The 21,339-nt window shown below is 42.2% G+C and overlaps 1 protein-coding gene across 3 annotated transcripts in view; it reads right to left on the minus strand.

The window, feature by feature from the left end:
• adamtsl5 (ADAMTS like 5) overlaps positions 1 to 21,339 on the minus strand; it is a 103,295-nt gene that overhangs the window by 27,525 nt on the left and 54,431 nt on the right. For all 3 annotated transcript variants that reach the window (XR_009787010.1, XR_009787011.1, XM_061764834.1), the window contains exons 5-8: positions 21,043 to 21,103; positions 20,309 to 20,414; positions 5,862 to 5,989; positions 3,742 to 3,865 (exon numbers count right to left, since the gene is read on the minus strand). Coding sequence is in view for 1 of the 3 variants with exons in the window: in XM_061764834.1 (XP_061620818.1) it covers positions 3,742 to 3,865; positions 5,862 to 5,989; positions 20,309 to 20,414; positions 21,043 to 21,103 (419 nt within the window). In the remaining 2 variants the exon portion in view is untranslated. The remainder of the gene's footprint in view (positions 1 to 3,741; positions 3,866 to 5,861; positions 5,990 to 20,308; positions 20,415 to 21,042; positions 21,104 to 21,339) is intronic.

Here is a 21,339-nt window from a genome sequence, read left to right on the forward strand (position 1 = left end):
TCCTGAGTCACACCAAAAAGGCTGAGGCATCTCTATGGTTCCCAAGCTGTTCCAGAGTAAAAAGCTGCTGCCTCACGAGGGTCATTCATTACATACTGTGAACAGTCTTTTGCTTTGGTTGCTCCTGCTTACCAATTGCAGGGGGAAACAATGTGCAAGGCTCCAACATCAGACTTCAAGACAGGCCCGTATGAACTCTAAACCATCTGACCTTGTGGGAGCGTTTTGTATCGCCACCCTCTGGCAATTCTCCATTTGGAAGCACAGCTGCGGGTGGGGAGAAAAGTACTCCCAGTACTTGTAGTCACCCAAACAAAGGACATTATCAGCTTGTTTCCTCTTTGCTCACATTTACCCATTATAGCCTGCAGCCCTGCCTGCTCGCACAAACAACCGTGCGGAGGTCCCTGTTTCATGCAAGAGCTGTTGTGGTACTGTGAGTTGACATCGCTAAGCAGCAACAATTCGTATCTATTATTATTCAATATCTCAAGGAGTCTTGCTCTTTCATTGCTCATATTATTTAATTATTGGTCTTCATTTTAAAGGATAGTGTCACGATACGATGGTGTTAATTTTAACTGGCTGATTGACAACAGGTTCGCGGCCTAGGTGGTGCTGATTACTGGGAAGCGATAGGGAGAGAGAGAGGGCGCAAAGCACCACCCAAGCTCCAACAAGGGAACTGCACGTCACAGCTCATGACAGAGGTAAAGGTGTCTGAACTCAAATCCCTACAGATATTCCTTCCTATTATATATATAAGGTAAGGTGGTTGGTGCCTGTTGTGGCGGCAATCCCCGAACCCGTTGGTGGACACCAACGGTGAGGGATGCCGTCAAGCTGAAGAAGGAGTCCTATCGGGCCTTTTTGGCCTGTAGGACTCCTGAGGCAGCTGATGGGTACCGGCTGTCCAAGCGGAATGCAGCTTTGGTGGTCGCTGAAGCAAAAACCCGGGCATGGGAGGAGTTCGGTGAGGCAATGGAGAAAGACTTCCGGACGGCTTCGAGGAAATTCTGGTCCACCATCTGGCGTCTCAGGAGGGGGAAGCAGTGAACCACCAACACTGTGTATACTGGGGATGGAGCGCTGCTGACCTCGACTCGGGACGTTGTGACCCGGTGGGGAGAATACTTCGAAGACCTCCTCAATTCCACCGACACGCCTTCCCATGAGGGAGCAGAGTCTGGGTTCTCTGAGGCGGGCTCTCCTATTCTGGGGTTGAATACCGAGGAACTTTTTAACCACCTCGGTGGCAAGGCCCCGGGGGTGGATGAGATTCGGGCTGTCCTGGTTGACACGCCTCTGCAACATCGCGTGGACATCGGGGACAGTGCCTCTGGATTGGCAGACTGGGGTGGTGGTCCCCCTTTTTAAGAAGGAGGACCGGAGGGTGTGTTCCAACTACAGGGGGATCACACTCAGGGGTGACTGGAGAGGAGGGTCCGTTGGGAAGTCGAATCTCAGATTCAGGAGGAGCAGTGTAGTTTTCGTCCTGGCCGTGGAACACTGGACCAGCTCTACACCCTTGGCAGGGTCCTCGAGGGTGCATGGGAGTTCGCCCAACCAGGCTACATGTGTTTTGTGGACTTGGAGAAGACGTTCGACCGTGTCCTTCGGGGGGTCCTGTGGGGGGTGCTTCAGGAGAATGGGGTACCGAACCCCCTGATACGGGCTGTTCGGTCCCTGTATGACCGGTGAGGGTTGGACTCCCCCAAGGCTGCCCTTTGTCACCGATTCTGTTCATAACTTTTATGGACAGAATTTCTAGGCGCAGCCGAGGCATAGAGGGGGTCCGGTTTGGTGGCCTCAGTATTGCATCTCTGCTTTTTGCAGATGATGTGGTTTTGTTGGCTTCATCAAGCCGTGACCTTCAACTCTCACTGGAGCAGTTTGCAGCCGAGTGTGAAGTGGCTGGGATGAGAATCAGCACCTCCAAATCTGAGACCATGGTCCTCAGTCGGAAAAGGGTGGCGTGCCCTCTCCAGGTCGGAGATGAGATCCTGCCCCAAGTGGAGGAGTTCAAGTATCTTGGGGTCTTGTTCACGAGTGAGGGAAGAATGGAACCGGAGATCGACAGGCGGATCGGTGCGGCGTCTGCAGTGATGCGGACTTCGTATCGGTCCGTTGTGGTAAAGAAAGAGCTAAGCCAAAAGGCGAAGCTCTCAATTTACCGGTCGATCTACTTTCCTAACATCACCTATGGTCACGAGCTGTTGGTCGTGACCGAAAGAACAAGATCCCGGATACAAGCGGCCGAAATGAGTTTCCTCCGCAGGGTGTCCGGGCCTTAGAGATAAGGTGAGAAGCTCGGTCATCCGGGAGGATCTCAGTGTAGAGCCGCTGCTGCTTCACGTCGAGAGGAGCCAAATAAGGTGGCTGGGGCATCTGATTCAGATGCCTCCCGGATGCCTCCCTGGTGAGGTGTTCCGGGCACGTCCCTGCCGCCTTAAACCACTTACTAGTTCACAATACTTAACATCAACTTGCGGGATCAAGGATTGGGCATGTACAGTACATTTACTTTTATAACAGCACTGCAACAGTTCACAGACAGAGCAGAGAAATGACGGTACAGATTGGCATAATTTTAATCATTCTTCATGGCTATTTTTTTTGGTATTCATTTAAGTAGAGTATATGCACTTTAATAAATGCAATTTAATAAACTTTGATAATGCCATCAAATTGAAGTTGTTCACTTTTAAAATGGAAAAAACAACAACTAAATGTTGGCCTAGTACATATAAATCAGATTACTGTTGCCTCACTGGTCTTCATATATTTACCAATGGTACTGAACTGTACCACATCATTATGAGAGGCGTGTCTGATATTTTGCAAATGTCAATAAATTACATGAGAAAGTCCAAATATTAAGAACAGTTCTCAGTATGCTGCAATACAGTTCACACTAGAGCAAACTACAACCAGTATAATAAAAATTGTTGAAATAATAACTCTCTGACAGTGTCAATCAAAACTGAACATTGAACATGAATATCTGAAACAGCTCTTGTTTTGGGACTCTAAATTGCCCGGAGGTGTGAATGTGAGTGTGAATGATTTTTTTGTCTATGTGCCCTGCGATTGGCTGGCAACCAGTCCAGGCTGTACCTCTCGCCCGAAGTCAGCTGGGATAGGCTTCAGCTCACTTGAAACTTCAGTAGGGATAAGCGACAGAGAAAATTAATGGATGGATGGATTGCATTATGCAAGTGGTTATAATGTTGTAGCTGTAGCAATATTGATTATTTCTATATTGCTTATTTTTCCATTATTTCTTATGAGGAAAATTGTTTCAAAATCAAAAGTTTTCTGCCTTAGAGGTTCCAATGTATTTTCTTTGCTTTTAATTATAGTATTAGACACACAAGAAAGAAGATAATAAATCCACATTCACTTTGTGTGTCCACATTCCACATACAGTACCACTAGCATCACAGAACCATCACAGGTACATGTTTTAATGAAAATAACTTACCCCACGTTTTACTGGATGCCTTGACTTGGACTCTTCACTACTAGTTGTTCGTTAAATTTTGATATGGAAGGTGGCAAGCTGTTTTTGTTTGGCATAAAAGTTTCACAAAAGCCTCATGACTATACATTAGTGATGAGAAAACAAGCCAAGATCCTGGTTATTATCCTGACATAAGGTACAGTTGGTCTGAAAGTGATTCCTTATGGTGATTATTGTGCGTGCGTGTGTGTGTGTGTGTATGTGCGCGTGTATCTTACCTGCCTCCAGGCCATTGCTCTGGTAAACACTCCTGTGGTGAAGACAGGTGGTGTTTTTCCCTCCACATACCATGCAAGCGTCCTCTTGCTCCTTTGAACCCAAGATGGAATCACAGCCAGGCTTCTGTATCAAGCATAGAAACATTGAAATGTTTACTGTACAACAAGGAGTATGATCTGAGGGGACGTCTGTCTTGAAATATTGTGGAGCTTTTTAATTGAGCATTATCTGACAAGAGGCCAACTTTTTTTGTTGTGTCATCTTCCACAGCTAAATTTCTAATTAAGATGACACACACACACCCTCTGTTGCTTCTCCCTGTTATTTTCTTGTCTTCGAAACATTTAATTCCAGCAAGGGGCCCGAGGAGGGAAGATAGTGGGTTTAGAGAAATCTCTATAAATTCCAAAGTACAGGGTGATAATAGTTGCATGGAGAACCTTGCTGCTGCATAGATTACAGTGAATGATTTTTACTGTAGCTTTCATCTCCAGTGATGCAGAGCAACCATCTAGGAGACCTATAATCAGCCCCTAAACTCCTTTATTACAAACACAAAAACACTCCAAGCATGTGTGTGCATTACAGGAAATTAATCCCTGGTGATGGGTACAGTGCACACAAGGCCCCAATGATGGAGTGAACATGACCCTGCAAAATAACAAAATCAAGAAACGTCATCTTTTCAAGAATTTTCATCTGTATTAATATTTTTTTTCTTAATATTATATTGGGAATCTGCTGTACTATCTCAGAATATAAGATACTTTCCAAAGTTCCATGGTGCTGGTCGATATAGGAAAGAATGGAAATACCCGTACAGTTTACTAACTTTTCAGGTAATATTTTAAGGAACATTTTAACATCATTTTCTCCCATACAAGTGCAAAATTGAAATGAACTACTACATACTGAAGACGCATGACATAAGTGGAGTAAACTCTAAAGCGAAAAGAGCACATTGCTGAAGGCGAGTCAACTTCGTGCATTACACTTTTTAATATTCTTAATTGTCATACATGTGTATGGATAAGTTAAATTTTAATTATGCACAGAGGAAGCAGTCAAATGCATCATGCAACCCATGCCGATATAATTGATTAAATTTGTCCAATGAGACTTTTGGTCGACTGTAAACTCATCATTGTTTTTCAAACCATTTATATTGAGAACAGCACAAAAATGCATGCAGCCATATGGTTTGCATAGTGAGCTTAACTAAAGAACTGTAGTCTGCGCCAGCATCTGCAGGCTGCTTCCTGTTTATGTCCCTCTGATACTCTGACATAGGGTATGGCCCATAAAACCAGCTATTTATACTGCATGCAGCACGTTAGTACACACACAGGCAAATACACTCCATAACATAGCAGCTGCTCATTTTAAACCAAACAGAGTTGTAGAGGCTGTTGAAGGCAATGAAGGCTGTTATGCATGAATTATGCACTCTGGCCTTAACACAAATCATGAAGTTCACAGCAAATGATAGTACCAGTCAGTACCGTGGTCAACATCATTTACTGCAGTGATTTCCAACCTTTATGGAGCCAAGGCACATTTTACAATTGAAAAATCTCACGTCACACCAACAAACAAAAATGTCACAAAAAGGGGATACTTTAATTACTGTATCTACTTATTGCCATCTAATAGAAGAGCATCTCTTTGTTCTGTCTGTCACCATGCCTCACTGGCATAAATAGATGAATAAAAATATTTTATTTCTTGGAAATACATTTTTTTTTTTAGCAATTAAGTAAAATTTTATAATTTCCCACGGCACACCTGAAGAGCGCTCACGGCACACTAATGGTTGGGAGTCACTGACTTACTGTACACCAGCAGAGGGAGGATAACGTGAGGACAGAAAAAGTGGGAAGGAACAGAACAGGCTAGTTTTTCCAAATAATATTAAAAAACACGGAGGGAAGGGGGGCTGTTTATCATGGTCCTTATTTTGACATAAAGTTGTCAAATGATGGATGTGTGGATTTGCATTAACAAAACAAAACAAAAACAAACAAAAAAAATCAGTTTATACAGCTTTATATTGCACAAAGTTAATTAAGTTTTCCCTTGCTAAGCAGACTACATAGAGACAAATTTAGTTTGTTCTCACCAGACAGCGTCCGTTGACACATACAGCTCCAGGTACTTTGTCACAGGCTGTGCCATCAAGCACACGTCCAAAGTTGTAGTAGAAGTTATGATCCAAGGCAAGGCAGCTGAGCTCACAGGGGTTGGAGCCTGGTAGGGAAGATGTTCAGTCATTAGCTTGTTGGTTTAAATAGGGCGTAGAATGTCAGAGTAAAATGCTGTAAGATGTTTTACCGATTATCAAGAAGGCCCACATTTTACAGTACCTGGCAAATGTTTTTTTTTGTTGTAAGCTGTATGGAATAAATTCATGTCTGTTGTGTTCTTTAGAATTGGTTTATATGTACGTATGTACAATACGTCAGTGTTGGGGTGATATTCTAGCAAGAAGCCACATTTCTAATTTGGCTTAATAACTGAAAAAATGTTGCTAGTATTTTCATGAATGTATAGTATATACAACAGTAAGAACCATGGCATAGTTGCTATTGTTCATGTTAGCTCTGCCGCACACCGTGCGGCGCAGCTGAACCAGACTGAACTGTCATGCTGTGTGCGGTGCTCTGCTACTAGTTTTCGTGAGTGGCGTCACCTACTAGTTTTGCTGCGATTCAAAATTTGAATCGGAGGTGAACGGTGCCGCAATGTCGTAGATGTAATGGCGATATCACAGGAGCAAATACAGTATATTTCAATTCAATTTCTATTTTTTTAGGATAGCGTCTTGAGGTGCAGCATCTCATTTTTGAGGGGTCCCAACACAAATACAGAAAAATACAAACATACAATACACAATAAACATAAAAACACATTGCTCTACCACAACCTACACAACCCAACTGGCCCATTACCAACTCAAAAAATACATGCATACATACAGTAAATATAAAATGACCACATTGCAATACAATGCTATATCAGAAGCAACAGACCTCCAGAACAAAATTGCATTAAGTAATAAAACAAGACAAAAAAACAATATAAAAAACATGAACAGCATCCATCCATCCATCCATTTTCCCTACCGTTATCCTCATTAGTGTCGTGGGCATACTGGAGCCAATTCCAGCTGACTCTTCACGAGAGGAGGGGTACACCCTGAACTGGTCGCAAGTCCATTGCAGGGCACATATAGACAAAGAACCATTCGCACTCACATTCACACCAACGGACAATTTAGTCCTCCATTAACCTACCATGCATGTTTTTGGGATGTGGGAGGAAATCGGAGTACCCGGAGAAAACCCACGCAGGTACGAGGAGAACATGCAAACTCCACACAGGCGATGCCGGATTTGAACCCGGGTCCTGGGTGGGTGGGTTTTCTCCGGATACTCTGGTTTCCTCCCACATTCCAAAAACATGTACATAGTAGGTTAATTGAAGACTCTAAATTTCCCGTATGTATGAATGTCAGTATGACCCTAGTGAAGATTAGCGGAATGGAAAATGGATGGATGGATATTTAGATTCAGAATTTTATAACATCCATAAACACAATAATACACAAATCCTATAGACCTTTTTGAATTGAAGAATGTTTGATAAATCAAAGCAGAAAGTATATAGAGATTTTAACAAAAGCTGCATTTGCCGTGACAAGATGACAGGAATTATTTTGTGGCAATTGTTCAGACACCTGTTATTGTAAAAATAACTATGCAAGTCATCCATCTGTAACCCCTCCATGTCTAGCTTTATGAAATCGTTATCCGAGAGGTTCCTCCATCAATTACATTTATTTTGAATCGTATCAAAGTTTCGAAAAACAAAAATAACAACCTTAGATTTTGTGAGTTGAATAGTTTGATTTTGAATCAATTAACCATTTATATTGCACTGTACAAAATGTTCTGTAGGAGAGCAGGTAAAGGTTAACCTTGTTGTTACCCTGTCTTGACTAAAACATATCAGAATCCTCAATTTCCTGAAGGTAGTCCTGGAGAAAGTTGATTGAGCTTTTTACTTCCTTTTGGTGCTTGGCAGAACCAATCTCACAGAAGACAAGGTGGATCCGCTCCAGAAGGAATGCTGCATCCGCCTTTAAGAAGGAAGTGCATTTCAGTCTGCATCAGCATTGTTATTCTTTCAAAAGACATTCATATTCAATCAAAGGCAGTCTAAAAAATAAGAATATACAGTACCTCATATTTCTTTGGGACAAACAGTGGTAGGCAGAGGTCTTGATCAGTCTTTGCAATATTTGGTAGGTCAGACAGCTGCATGCCTTTTCTGAGCTGGTCGAGCATCGGGATGACTCATGGTGGAGTGAAGTACAAAAGTTCTAATGGACAAAATGTTTCATCAGTAGAATAAACTTTAGTCGTACACTTGTTACATGTAGAGAGGAAAAAAGGCAACTCCTTAAAATTATTTGGTGACGTACATCAATTTAACAACACAGCGTTCCATTAAAACCAATGCCATGTTAAGCCATGTTTTATATATGATCAAAAAAGCCTAAATCTTGTGCAATACACCCTTTCCTTCATGAAAACACAAAAATGTCAACAACAAACCTTACAATATCCTCAACTAGGTAGCTCATGTTGTTGCTGTTTATCTGAAAACAGGTGTCAAGTGAAATTAAGTTGGATTGTGTCATTTTTCTCTTAGGAACAAAACTAACTGTTCAAACCATATTATGAGGGTAACGACATTACTAGCTTAAAATAAATAAATAAATAAACAAAAAGAGCAGACTTATACAATGGCCAAATTCATGTATGTTAAATGATGCAACTTCTAAATTGATAAAGTCAAATATTGATCAACATGACAGTCTCAATTTTTTATGTTTTGCATGTCAATGCTACTCAATCCTACTAGCACTGGCCAAATTCTAATGAAAGTAATGGTAGCATTGAGGCAGAAGTCTTTAGCTTGCAAGCTAAAGCAGTAAGTGTGTAAGTTCAAAGCTAGATATTATTTAAAATGGTACCATTTTAAGAAATAAATATTGGATATACATGTTACTTACTTTATCTGTAATTCTTCACATGAGCTGGGAGCTCCCAAAAAGTCGCTCTTGATCGCAAACATCATCTTGGTCTTTTGCACATGCACGTGTGAGGAATCGTGGTTCGATTACTTCCCCTGTGACCTGCTGTGACGTACGTGACGTCATTTCAACACTATTTTTCACAAGATTTTGCACTCACAGCTTTTAGTCATACAAAGAAAATATTCTAACCCAATACATTTTGATTCACACTCACATAAAGAAAGTTCCCCTCCTTGAGCCGTCACCTTATGTGGTGGAGGGGTTTGTGTGTCCAAATGATTCTATGAGCTAAGTTGTCTGGGGCTTTATGCCAGACAAAGCACGGCTCAGAAGACTCCTATTATGTAAAAAAAAACATTGGAAAACATTTTCCCTTGCCTGGATGCAGGTGACCGGGCCCCCCTCTGAAGCCAGGCCTGGAGGTGGGGCTCGAAGGCAAGCGCCTGGTGGCCGGGGCCTGCATCCATGGAGCCGGCCAGGCACAGCCCGAAAGGGTAACGTGGGTACCCCTTCCCATGGGCTCACCACTTGTGGGAGGGGCCATAGGGGTCCAGCGTGAGCTGGGCAGTAGCCGAAGGCAGGGACCTTGGCGATCCGATCCCAGGCAACAGAAGCTGGCTCTAGGGATGTGGAACATCACCTCAGGGAAGGTGCCCGAGCTGGTGTGTGAGGTCGAGAAGTTCTGACTAGTCGGGCTCGCCTCCACACACGGCTTGGTTTCTGGTACTTGTCCTCTTGAGAGGGGTAGCCATAAAATTCAAAGTTAATGATTATTGGCTAAAAACAATCAAGTTTATCAGTTTCAACATTAAATATCTTGTCTTTGTAGTGTATTCAATTAAATATAGATTGAACATGATTTGCAAATCATTGTATTCTGCTTTTATTTATGTTTAACACGTTAACGTGGTGTTGCCACAGTTACCTTGAAAAAAGTAGCTTAAAAGCTTAAAAGTAACTTAGTTACTTTCCTGATTACTTGATTTCAAATGTAATTAAGTGAGGAAAAAAAGTAACTTTTTAGTTATTTTCAGCAGCTGCCAAGTGGCAGGAATATCACTTATCCACAGTACAAAAGAAAGCATTAACTTAACCGTACCCATTACTTGGTAATGTACACCGCACAAGTTACAGAATGATGTCATCAATATGAACCCATCATTTAAATATTAGTGTAGTTGAAGCCACATTAAACCACCAAGTTAGTGCAGACTTGACACGCCAAAACAGTACAGTAAGCACCTAAACGTAAACAAGCACACCATTCTCAGTACACTTCTCTAAAGTCTCTTAACTGATAGACAGATGGATGCCGATTGTGGTCCATGAAGGCCGCTGTGTGTGTGCATGTGCATGTGTTTGTGTGTGCGTGTATGTAAACGTGAAAGTGAGTGACACACGCACACACACACACACACACACACACACTCCATTGCTCCCACGACAGTAATTTTGATGCGAAGAGCGAGAAAACATTTTTGCTCCCAGTGACAAGTTTAACCAGCTGTTTAACTAGCAAAGCTGTGGGTGATTGACGGTGGGGGGAGAAGCACTTACGACGTGACGTCAGCCATGCAGCGCGTTAAGCCAGCTCACAGTCCGGACTCAAGACGAAGTTGAAAAATCAAAATTTTCACTGTAAATATTATTTAAGCTAAGTATTGAAAGTCCTTCAGTGTGTCAGTCCTTACCCTGCATGATTGATTTATGACCGTGCACTTCGGTATGACTAATTAACCCACAATGGATTGCGCGTTTAACAAGCGAGTTAAACTGTATTCTTAATGTGTAAATTAAAAAAAATAAAAAATAAAACAATCCCTCCCCCATCACCACTAGAGAGCATGGGGGCCCCAGCCACTAACAGGGCCCAATGCAGGAGGCAGCAGCCACCCCAAAAAATGATCATAGCCCGCCAATGCGAGCCCAAGTTAAGCGCCCGTTGTGAGCAAGGACAGGTGAGGGCGGCAAGAGTGGGGAGAGGAAGGCGGGGCGAAAAAGGGGGGGGGTGCGACCGCCACCCCTCCGCGGCCCGACAACCGATGGGGGGGGGTGCAGTCCAACCAAGAGAAATGTGAAAACCCACCACCCACCCTATTACTATGGTTAGCAGGTACCCGACTGGCAACCATTATCCCTGTACCGTGATTGTGTGTGGTGGGGGTGAGGCGAGACGGTCACAGGGCAATTATGACCCGCCACCGTCACCTCCACCCAGGCCGACCAGCTCCCCAAAGAATGTGCAATTGTATGTAGTTCATTAAAAATCTGCGGGAGAGAAGCATGGCAGGCCAGAGTGCTGGGACACCTGGCCAAGTGTCCTCCTGAGCCCTACCCTGCCCCTCTCCCACAGACGGGCGCATGATGCATTAAAAGTGGAGGACCGGCAGATCAGTGAAGGGTGGGACGCGACCAGACCGTAAACCAGCACAGATGTGTCAGCACCCGGCCTGGCCCGAAGCCCACCCCACCATACCTGGTGCAAGTCCCCCAGGGTATCATGAATGAGATATGAGTGTGCCCAATGCCCGGGATCCCACACAGCCCGAGGGAGAGAAGGGTGACGACCACGGCGTGCCCCAGGGAGAGGTACATTTTTACTGTAGCGATACGCCCTAAAAGTGAGATACGTTGGCTGTTCCATCATTTTAAATCATCACACATTTTTTCCATTAGAGGTATGTGATTTAACTTATTTAACTGTAAGTTTTGCTGATATATTAATGTCTAGATATTTGATATTCCCAGTCAGAATAGGAAAGTTTGGATTTTGGTCAGCAGGATTCCATGAGTTAGTCGTTATCGTTATTATTATTATTGTTTTTGACCAATTGATAGCATATTCTGATAATTGCGAAAATGTCTTAATGAGGTTAAAAACTGTTTGAAGTGATGCCTTGGGTTCTTGTAAATAAAGAAGGATATCATATGCGTGAAGATTAATTTTGTGTTCTGACATAGTAGTACTGATACCTTTAATATTAGTGTTCTGCCGTATTGCTATTGCCAGTGGTTCGATAAATAGTGCAAATAGCAGGGGCGAGAGATGGCATCCTTGTCTAGTTCTTCTTTGTAAAGTGGAACTTGTGATGTCACCCCATTTGTGGTGACAGTTGCTTTTGGTGAGTTGTATAATGTTGCAATCCAGGGAATATGAGTCACCGAAGCCAAATTTGTGAAGTACATCAAAAAGAAAAGACCATTTAACTTTGTCAAAAGCTTTTTCTGCATCTAGTGACAAGAAAAATAGTTTTTAGTTTATTATGCTGAGACATACTTGTTAGGTTTATCAGTCGCCCGACATAGTTTCCCCACTTTGTTTAAGCAACAAATGTAAATATCAGACAGATATAACCAAATTGAACATAACATGCTGTTTTTAAATGGTGATCTTATTTATTAAGGGGGAAAAAACTACTCAGTTACCTGGCCCTGTGTGAACAAGCAATGGCCTGCTAAATATAATAAATGGCTGGGCCATCCTCAGCAGCAAAAACTGAAATCAAGCATTTTCTATAACTGGCAATGACTCTTTCACATCTCTGTGGAGATATTTTTCCCCACTCTTCCTTGAAGAATTGTTTGAATTCAACAAAAATGGAGGATTTTCAAGCATGAACAGCCTTTTTAAGGTCATGCTACTGTATTTCAATCGGATTCAAGTCTTGACTTTGACTCGGCCACTCCAAAAGCCATTCAGAAGTTGACTTGCTGGTGTGTTTTGGATCGTTATCCTGTAGTAGAACCCAAATGCGGTTTAGCTTAAGGTCACAACCTAATGGCTGAACATTCTCTTTCAGGATTTTCTGTGAAAGAGTAGAATTCATGGTCCCTTCAATCACAGAAAGTTGTCCAGGTCCTGAAGAAGAAACAGCCCAAGACCACCACCATGTGCTGTGTGCTCCAGTTATGCCACAAGTAACGAGACAAACACCTTCCAAAAAGATCAACTTTCATCCCGTCAGTCCATATAATATTCTCCAAATAGTATTGGTAATCATTTAGATGTTTTTCTTTTTTCTTTTTTACAAAAGTAAGACGAGTGTTTATGTTCTTTTTGTTAAACAGTGGTTTTCGACTTGGAACTCTGCCATGGATGCCATTTTTGCACAGTCTCTTCCTTATTGTTGTGTCATGAACACTGACCTTAACTGAGGCAAGGGAGGCCTGCAGTTCTTTAGAAGTTGTCCTGAGTTCCTTTGTGGTCTCGTGGCTGAGCCATTGCTGTTCTCTTGGGGTAATCTTTGTAGGCCGGCCACTCCTGGGAAGGTTCACCACTGTTCCATGTTTTCTCCATGTGAGGATAATGGCTATGCCTATGTTTTGCTGGAATCCGAAAGCTTTAGGGATGGCTTTGTAACCCTTTCCAGACTGATAGATGTCAATTACTTCATTTCTTGACTGTTCTTGAATTTGTTTGGATTGTGTCATTTTGTTGCAGCTTTTTTAGATATTTTGTCCGACTTGATTTTGTCAGACAGGTTCTGTTTAAACGATTTCTTGATTGAAAAAGTCTGGAGGTAATCAGGCTTGGTTGTGATAAGTAAAAATTAACCAAAAATTCTGATTAGCCACAATTGATTCATGACTTAACAAGGGGACAATTACTTTTTTTTTTTACACAGGGTAAAGTAAATTTGAATATTTTATTTCCTTAATAAATTAAATCAACATTTTAAAACAGCATTTTACTTGGTTTATATTTATTTACATGTGTTTAATGATCTTGAGCATTGTGGGAAAACTGTGCAAAAATATAAACATTTGAGAAAGGGGCCAATACTTTTTCACGGCACTGTATGTATGTATGCACGTATATATGTGTGTGTGTGTATATATATAACTACTCTCCCCCAAGCTTCTCCAGCTCAGCGTCTTGACTGCAATCTGCTGGTGGATTTACAGTTTAAAGCCAACAGTCTGGCCTGTCTTTTCTTGTAGTGACTAAAATCGGGGGAATCCACTATGATATCTCCACTGGTTGTATAACATCTTGAGCTACGAGTCACTTCAATTCCTTAGAGATTCCTTAAAGACTTCTTCTCGAACTGAGAACGGCAATCTCCGTATTTTGTGTTGTACTGGCTTGACATCTGGGTGCACTTTGGACAAATCCCTTAGCACATCAAAATGTTTCTGTCGCTACTTTTGTTACACAGAAAGCAGACGGTTTACCGGGAGGAATAACCTGACCGTTTTTGACTTGCATTTTAAACGAGCGGAATATGTCCCTTCCTAGGACAGCTGACACAATTTTAACAACATAAAGGGCGGCAGTGGCATTGAGGTCCACAAATGCTACATTTGCTTCTAAGCAACCCTTCACAGGTATAGGATTCCCATTATAATCCTTCAGCCTGTGCTATGGTTTTATAAAGGAAGCTTAAGGAAACAGTTTAGTGACTACAGATTCTGGTATTATGGACACTTTCATCCCTGTGCCTAATATTATGTTATATAATATGTTGTAAATGCTGTCCTCCTTGGAACTTCCCTTGGTGTTGCTATAGTGATTGTCCCTGCTGAACATGTACATCGCCATTCGTTGTTTCCTTTCACATACTAGCTTTAGCTTCAGACACAGTCGTCTCAATTTAGTGTGGAATGGACAAAGCTTTGGTGAGTGTGCGGGGTACCAGCAATCAACGCTCCCTGATCCGCGCTGATTTCGTCTTTTCAAATATTTGATCCCTTATCATTTCCTCTTCAAAATTGACACATTGTAACTAACTCTTTTTAAAGCGGCCACAAACTGGTCTGTACTCTCACCCGGGTGCTGACTCCGGTTGTCTGAAGCGGTAGCTTTCGGCAACAACATTTACATTCAAAGTGAAAAAATTCGTAATCACTTCCAGCGCCGTGCTGTATTTTCCATCAGTGTCTAAACGAGTCTGACCATCTGCACACAAGCAGTGAATAAGCAGCGCACCTCTTCGCGCCTCCGGCAATTTCGACTCAGTAAGTAATTTTCAAAAGTCCGTATCTATGCTTTGAACAGTACTGGCGGTTCCCCAACATTTTGAAGAAAGGGTGTAGGTTAGCTCAAGTTCAGAGCCTCCATCCTCATCGCCAATATTTTGTATCTCCAAGGAGCACACGTATTTCCTTTCACTTCACTTTATTTGGATTTGGCACACAACAGTCGCATAGCATTCACCAACGTAGCTTGCTTTAACAACTTTCCCTTGTTCTTTGTCTCTTCTCTTCTTTATCTCCTATCCACGCACCCCATCTAGACATGCCTCGCCATAGTGTCCCTAACAGTTGAACCACAACACCACACAATGCTGCTAGGAACATAAAGATAAAGTTTATAGAGTGAATAAGCCGAGCTCATTCACGTATAATTGTCAACAGTCAACCTTTGTTGAGCCATGGCACCCATGTTACATCTGAAAAATCTCACGGTTAAACATCAAGCAAAAATGTAAACTGTATGATGTATGAAATCTGGGCTTGTTTAGTTGAACACAAAGATGATGTTTGCAGGGAGCTAACTTATTGTTAACTTTATTGTCCGTTTTGCCATCCAATGGAAGAGCCAAGAGCCAATTGTTCTGCCTGTCACTCAATGCTGTTGGCTGTTCATAGATAGACGAACAAAGATATATTTCTGATCAATAAAAATCATTAAAATAATAATACACGAAATATACAAGACATAAATACATTTTCTTAAGAGTCAAAATTAGGCTTTAGACGATCAGGATTTTTGGGCCCGATCACCAAGTTTAAAAAAACGATAACCGATCACAAGATGGAGCAATGTTTCCATTTACATGACTTGTTCATTTATTGTATATTCATGTGTACTTATGACTTGTTCATTTATTGTATATACTTGTGTACTGTATACAGAGTACTGTATCCATCCAGCCATCCATTTTGTGTACAGCCCATCCCAGCTCAAAATTATTCTCTAGCATTTTAGACAAAAGTTAAAACATCAATGACCTCTAGGGGGAAGTCAAGGATTGGCCACTGACATAAGTTTAGGTCAGATCAACGTTACAACATGACAGAAATCATGGGCGCTAACTTACTGTAATAAAATGATTTTATTGCAATTAAATTACTTTGATAAATACTGTTAATGACATGCTTAGTCTAACTTTCTCACTGTGCCGGCTATATGGACGGGTGTTGTCCAGAATTTGCGTCCGTTTGGCTTTTCCTTTTTTTTTTTTTTTCACGCTGCGTTGCTTGAAACGGCATGCTCCTCCTTGTGTACATTATTCAGGTGCCCGATCAAATGTGTGTTGAAGCATTTAGATGACCTTCCCCACAACGTACTTCAGTTGTGCACAGACTGCAAACAACTTATGTGTTGTTTGTCTGAGACACGGCAAAATAGCCCCACACCGATGACGTGTTTTTTAACCGACAATATTGAAAAAAATCTTTTGGCCGTCAGATAGTTACAGTACTGCGCCACAAGACACGTGACAAGGCTAAAAATAAACTAGCTTTTGGATTGATACGCAATGGCGACGCGGAGTTAAATGTCTTGTGCGGAGCCGATCGATAACGTCATTGATCGGATCGGCGAATTATGACATGAGAGCCGATCAGCATAAAATGCTAATTATCGGCCGATACCGATCACACTTATCAGATCAGCGTAAAGTCTAGTCAACATATATCCATCCATCCATTTTCTGAGCCGCTTCTCCTCACAAGGGTCGCGGGCGTGCTGGAGCCTATCCCAGCTGTCATCGGGCAGGAGGCGGGGTACACCCTGAACTGGTTGCCAGCCAATCGCAGGGCACATACAAACAAACAACCATTCGCACTCACAGTCACACCTACGGGCAATTTAGAGTCACCAATTAATGCATGTTTTTGGGATGTGGGAGGAAACCGGAGTGCCCAGAGAAAACCCACGCAGGCACGGGGAGAACATGCAAACTCCACACAGGCAGGGCCGGGGATTGACCCGGGTCCTCAGAAATTGTGAGCCTGACGCTCTAACCAGTCACCCACCGTGCCGCTAGTCAACATATACCGGACCGAAAACCTCCACCACAATATATATACTGTGTGTGTTTGTATATATATGGCGCCGTGAAACAGGCATCCACTGTTTGTTTGTTGTTTTATGTTATTTTATGTAATTTGGTGTTTGCAGCAGGCTAGCAGCAGCACCGTTTCTGAGGAGTAATGTCGGCGCTTGTTGCTTTTGCTCTTGCATCAGCCGCGGAAATGTTGGAGCTGGTGGACTGCCTACGATGGTGCCCTACGACTGGACGTGTGGAGGGGGGAGCTGAGCTGAGTGAGGATTATCGGCAAGGTGGTCCGGAGAAGTTGAGGAGTGATGCAGAGCTAGATGGTACTGGAAATGGAGACATTCTTTCTGTATGTACTGTATCTTACTCGTAAGCTACAGTTGCTTGGCTACTTTGTACTTTGCTTGTGGAAAACAGGAGCGACGTCATGTATACTGATCACAACATCGTTGATCAACTGGGTAACTGTTATAACCATTTTATGCAACAATGTTTTTTTTTTTGGGGCCTCTTGGAAAAGTAATTTCAGCGCTCGACGCTCGGTGTTCTATGAAAACCTACAGAGCCTCTCAAGGGATATGAAGGGAAAAAATAATCTCAGTATTCTCAGCATTAGTTTCTCACAAGGTACTAACGTGGATGCACCACATCCTAATGCGTGCTCACCAGATGCTCAGGGGATACATTTTCCAGTAATTTCTTTTTTTTTTTTTTTTGTGGAGTCGAATGCTCATAGTGAGATAATGGCTGCAGAGCCAATGCAAAACATGCCTAACAGCGTCATCAACCAACTCAAGGATGTTATTACTGTTATATGTGGTCTCTAAATGTTTTATAATTTTAACAATTAAAGCTACATGTATGAGGAAATTACATACAGTATAAGGACGGGACACAACATCATGTGAGCATGCGTTAGTATTTTTTGAGCACAGGTTCGTTTCGCGGGTTTACGTGATACTAACATTTTCTCAATGTCCCCTTCTGGGCTCTGTAAATCCCTATGCCAGGGATGTCAAACTCATTTTTATTGCGGTCCACATTGTAGTTACGGTTTATCTCAGAGGGCCATTAAACCATATAAATGTTTCATCGCCTCCTCATATTATTACATAGACACAAGAAATTGATGGACAACTAGTTTTGAAATCAGAATTCAAGGATAATAGCTTGTTAAGCTATTGTTCAAGTTACTGTAAAGAGGGGTTTGGTAAGCAAAAAGTGCTTGAAATTTTGGTGAAGATTTGATCAAGATTCATGGAAGTTGCACCTGATTTGCTTTCACGGGCCACATAAAATGATCTGGCGGGCCGGATTTGGCCCGCAGGCCTTGAGTTTGACACAGGTGCCCTATGCAAATGTGACGGATTAAATAAATGAATGGAAAAAAAATCTGTTAATCTGATGATGCACAGGCCTAAACTAATGGGAAGATCAAATACAACCCCAATTCCAAGGAAGTTGGGACGTTGTGTTAAACAAATAAAAACAGAATACAATGATTTGCAAATCATGTTCAACCTATATTTAATTGAATACACGACAAAGACAAGATATGTAATGTTCAAACTGATCAACTTTATTGTTTTTAGCAAAAAATCATTAACTTGTTCATGTTCCAAAAAAGCTGGGACAAGGGTCATGTTTACCACTGTGTTACATCACCTTTTCTTTTAATAACATTCAATAAACGTTTGGGAACTGAGGACACTAATTGTGAAGCTTTGTAGGTGGAATTCTTTCCCATTCTTGCTTGATGCACAGCTTCAGCTGTTCAAGTCAGGGGTCTCCGTTGTCGTATTTTACGCTACATAATGCGCCACACATTTTCAATGAGAGACAGGTCTGGACTGCAGCCCGGCCAGTCTAGTACCCGCACACTTTTACTAAGGAAGCCACGCTGTTGTAACACGCGCAGAATGTGGTTTGGCATTGTCTTCCTGTAATAAGCAGGGGCGTCCATGAAAAAGACGTTGCTTGGATGGCAGCATATGTTTCTCCAAAACCTGTATGTACCTTTCAGCATTAATGGTGCCTTCACAGATGTGTAAGTTACCCATGCCATTGGCACTAACACAGCCCCATACCATCACAGATGCTGGCTTTTGAACTTTGCGTCCATAACAGTCCGGATGGTTCTTTTCCTCTTTGGCCCGGAGGACACGACGTCCACAATTTCCAAAAACAATCTGAAAAGTGGACTTGTTGGACCACAGAACACTTTTCAACTTTGCATCAGTCCATCTTAGATGAGCTCGGGCCCAGAGAAGCCGGCGGAGTTTCTGGGTGTTGTTGATAAACGGCTTTTGCTTTGCATAGTAGTTTCAAGTTGCACTTACGGATGTACCGCCAAACTGTATTTACTGACATTGGTTTTCTGAAGTGTTCCAGACCCCATGTGGTGATATCCTTTAGACATTGATGTCGGTTTTTGATGCAGTGCCGCCTGAGGGATCGAAGGTCACGGGCATTCAATTTTAGTTTTCGGCCGCTTACATGCAGTGATTTCTCCAGATTCTCTGAACCTTTTGATGATATTATGGACCGTAGATGATGAAATCCCTAAATTCCTAGCAATTGTACATTGAGGAACATTGTCCTTAAACTGTTCAACTATTTTCTCACGCACTTGTTCACAAAGAGGTGAACCTCGCCCCATCTTTGCTTGTGAATGAGTGAGCAATTCAGGGAAGCTCCTTTTATACCCAATCATGGCACCTGTTCCCAATTAGCCTGTTCACCTGTGGGACATTCCAAGCAGGTGTTTGATGAGCATTTCTCAACTTTCTCAGTCTTTTTTGCCACCTGTCCCAGCTTTTTTGGAACGTGTTGCAGCCATAAAAGTCTCAATTAATGATTATTTGCTAAAAACAATAAAGTTTATCAGTTTGAACATTAAATAGCTTGTCTTTGTAGTGTATTCAATTAAATACAGGTTGAACATGATTTGCAAATCATTGTATTTTGTTTTTATCTATGTTTAACGCAACGTCCCAACTTCATTAGACTTGGGGTTGTAATTTTACATTATCCAAAACAAAACTACATTAACTTTTAAAGAAACATCCATCCATCCATTCATTTTCTGTACCGCTTCTCCTCAGTAGGGTCGCGGGCATGCTGTAGCCTATCCCAGCTATCTTCGGGCGAGAGGCGGGGTACACCCTGAACTGGTTGCCAGCCAATCGCAGGGCACACATAAACAAACAACCATTCGCACTCACATTCAAACCTATGGGCAATTTAGTGTCTTCAATTAACCGTGCCGCCTGATAGAAACATGTCCATTCATATACAACCACAGTACATAGGTAGGTGATCAGTAAAAATGGTTGATGCTCTTACATTACATTCTTTTGTATGATTAATTTTCAAGGTATCGGAAACACTCAAATGATGGATGTCTATTTCGTAATACAAGTGATATAGAAAAAGTGTGACGTGAGTTGTCTCACGAACCTCCATGAAAGGTAGTCCATCTGAAGGAGTTTCCTGTCACCAGCTGTCTGTCATTGAAAGCAGCACACTGCATCTCTCGGAAATCTTTTGAGCCAGGAGGGCACTCCTGCACAGAGGTACATGGGCATTAAGGATACAGTTCTATTGTAATGCTGAATTATGATGTATATTACCAACCCTGGCTCATGGTAATCCAAACCCTAAAAGTAAACTAACCTGCAAATTAGGCCTCCAGGCACTAGATTACACATACTACAATATGTAGATGCACAGATTGTTTCCCCACGAAAAAATGTATGTTCCCGTCAAAGTGCAGAAAACATGTCTGGGACTTGTGGCTGTTTACCAGAGCCTTGAACTGAATCACTGAGTACAAAGTGCAACATGCACTCACAGTCATCCTGAAACAAGCTTCAACTCATCTGTGAGATCGTCTCCATGAAGGTATGGGCTGTCGTGTGATTGCCTGTCCAAACACACCCCCACACAACCCCTCATGTATGTAACACGGTAGCAGCTCTGACACCCGACTGCGGCACGATAGCATGAAACCTCAGAGCTCAGAGCTCTGTGAAATTCCACTTCACACCCTGAAAGGGCTCAGCTGCAACATTATCTCCAAACACGCCTACATGCTCAACTTCAAGAGAAAACATCCGCCATTGTCCAAAAACATTAGAATTGAAAATTGCGTGGCAACTTTGTACAGTGTTGAAATCTTTATGGTGAATGACCTCAGTGTTGCAGATCTTGTATTGTCTCGGATCACCTCCACATGGTCCTCCCGCTGGGTTTCTGCCACACACAAAGACACGAATGGGACAAAATTAAGTTTTTGTGTTCACTCAGAAGTAACTATTGGATGCTGATTTTTTTTAAAATCAATTATATACATTTGATTTAAAAATACAATAATTTGTTCATCATGTTTTCAATTTACAAGACAGTTCAGACCATTCAAATGAGGAAAAAGTATATATACTGTATCAAACTGTGACCAGCAGAGATCCACGTCTTCTAGCAGCAGGAAT

Source organism: Phyllopteryx taeniolatus, unplaced genomic scaffold (genome assembly GCF_024500385.1).
Source record: "Phyllopteryx taeniolatus isolate TA_2022b unplaced genomic scaffold, UOR_Ptae_1.2 contig_24, whole genome shotgun sequence".
NCBI lineage: Eukaryota > Metazoa > Chordata > Actinopteri > Syngnathiformes > Syngnathidae > Phyllopteryx > Phyllopteryx taeniolatus.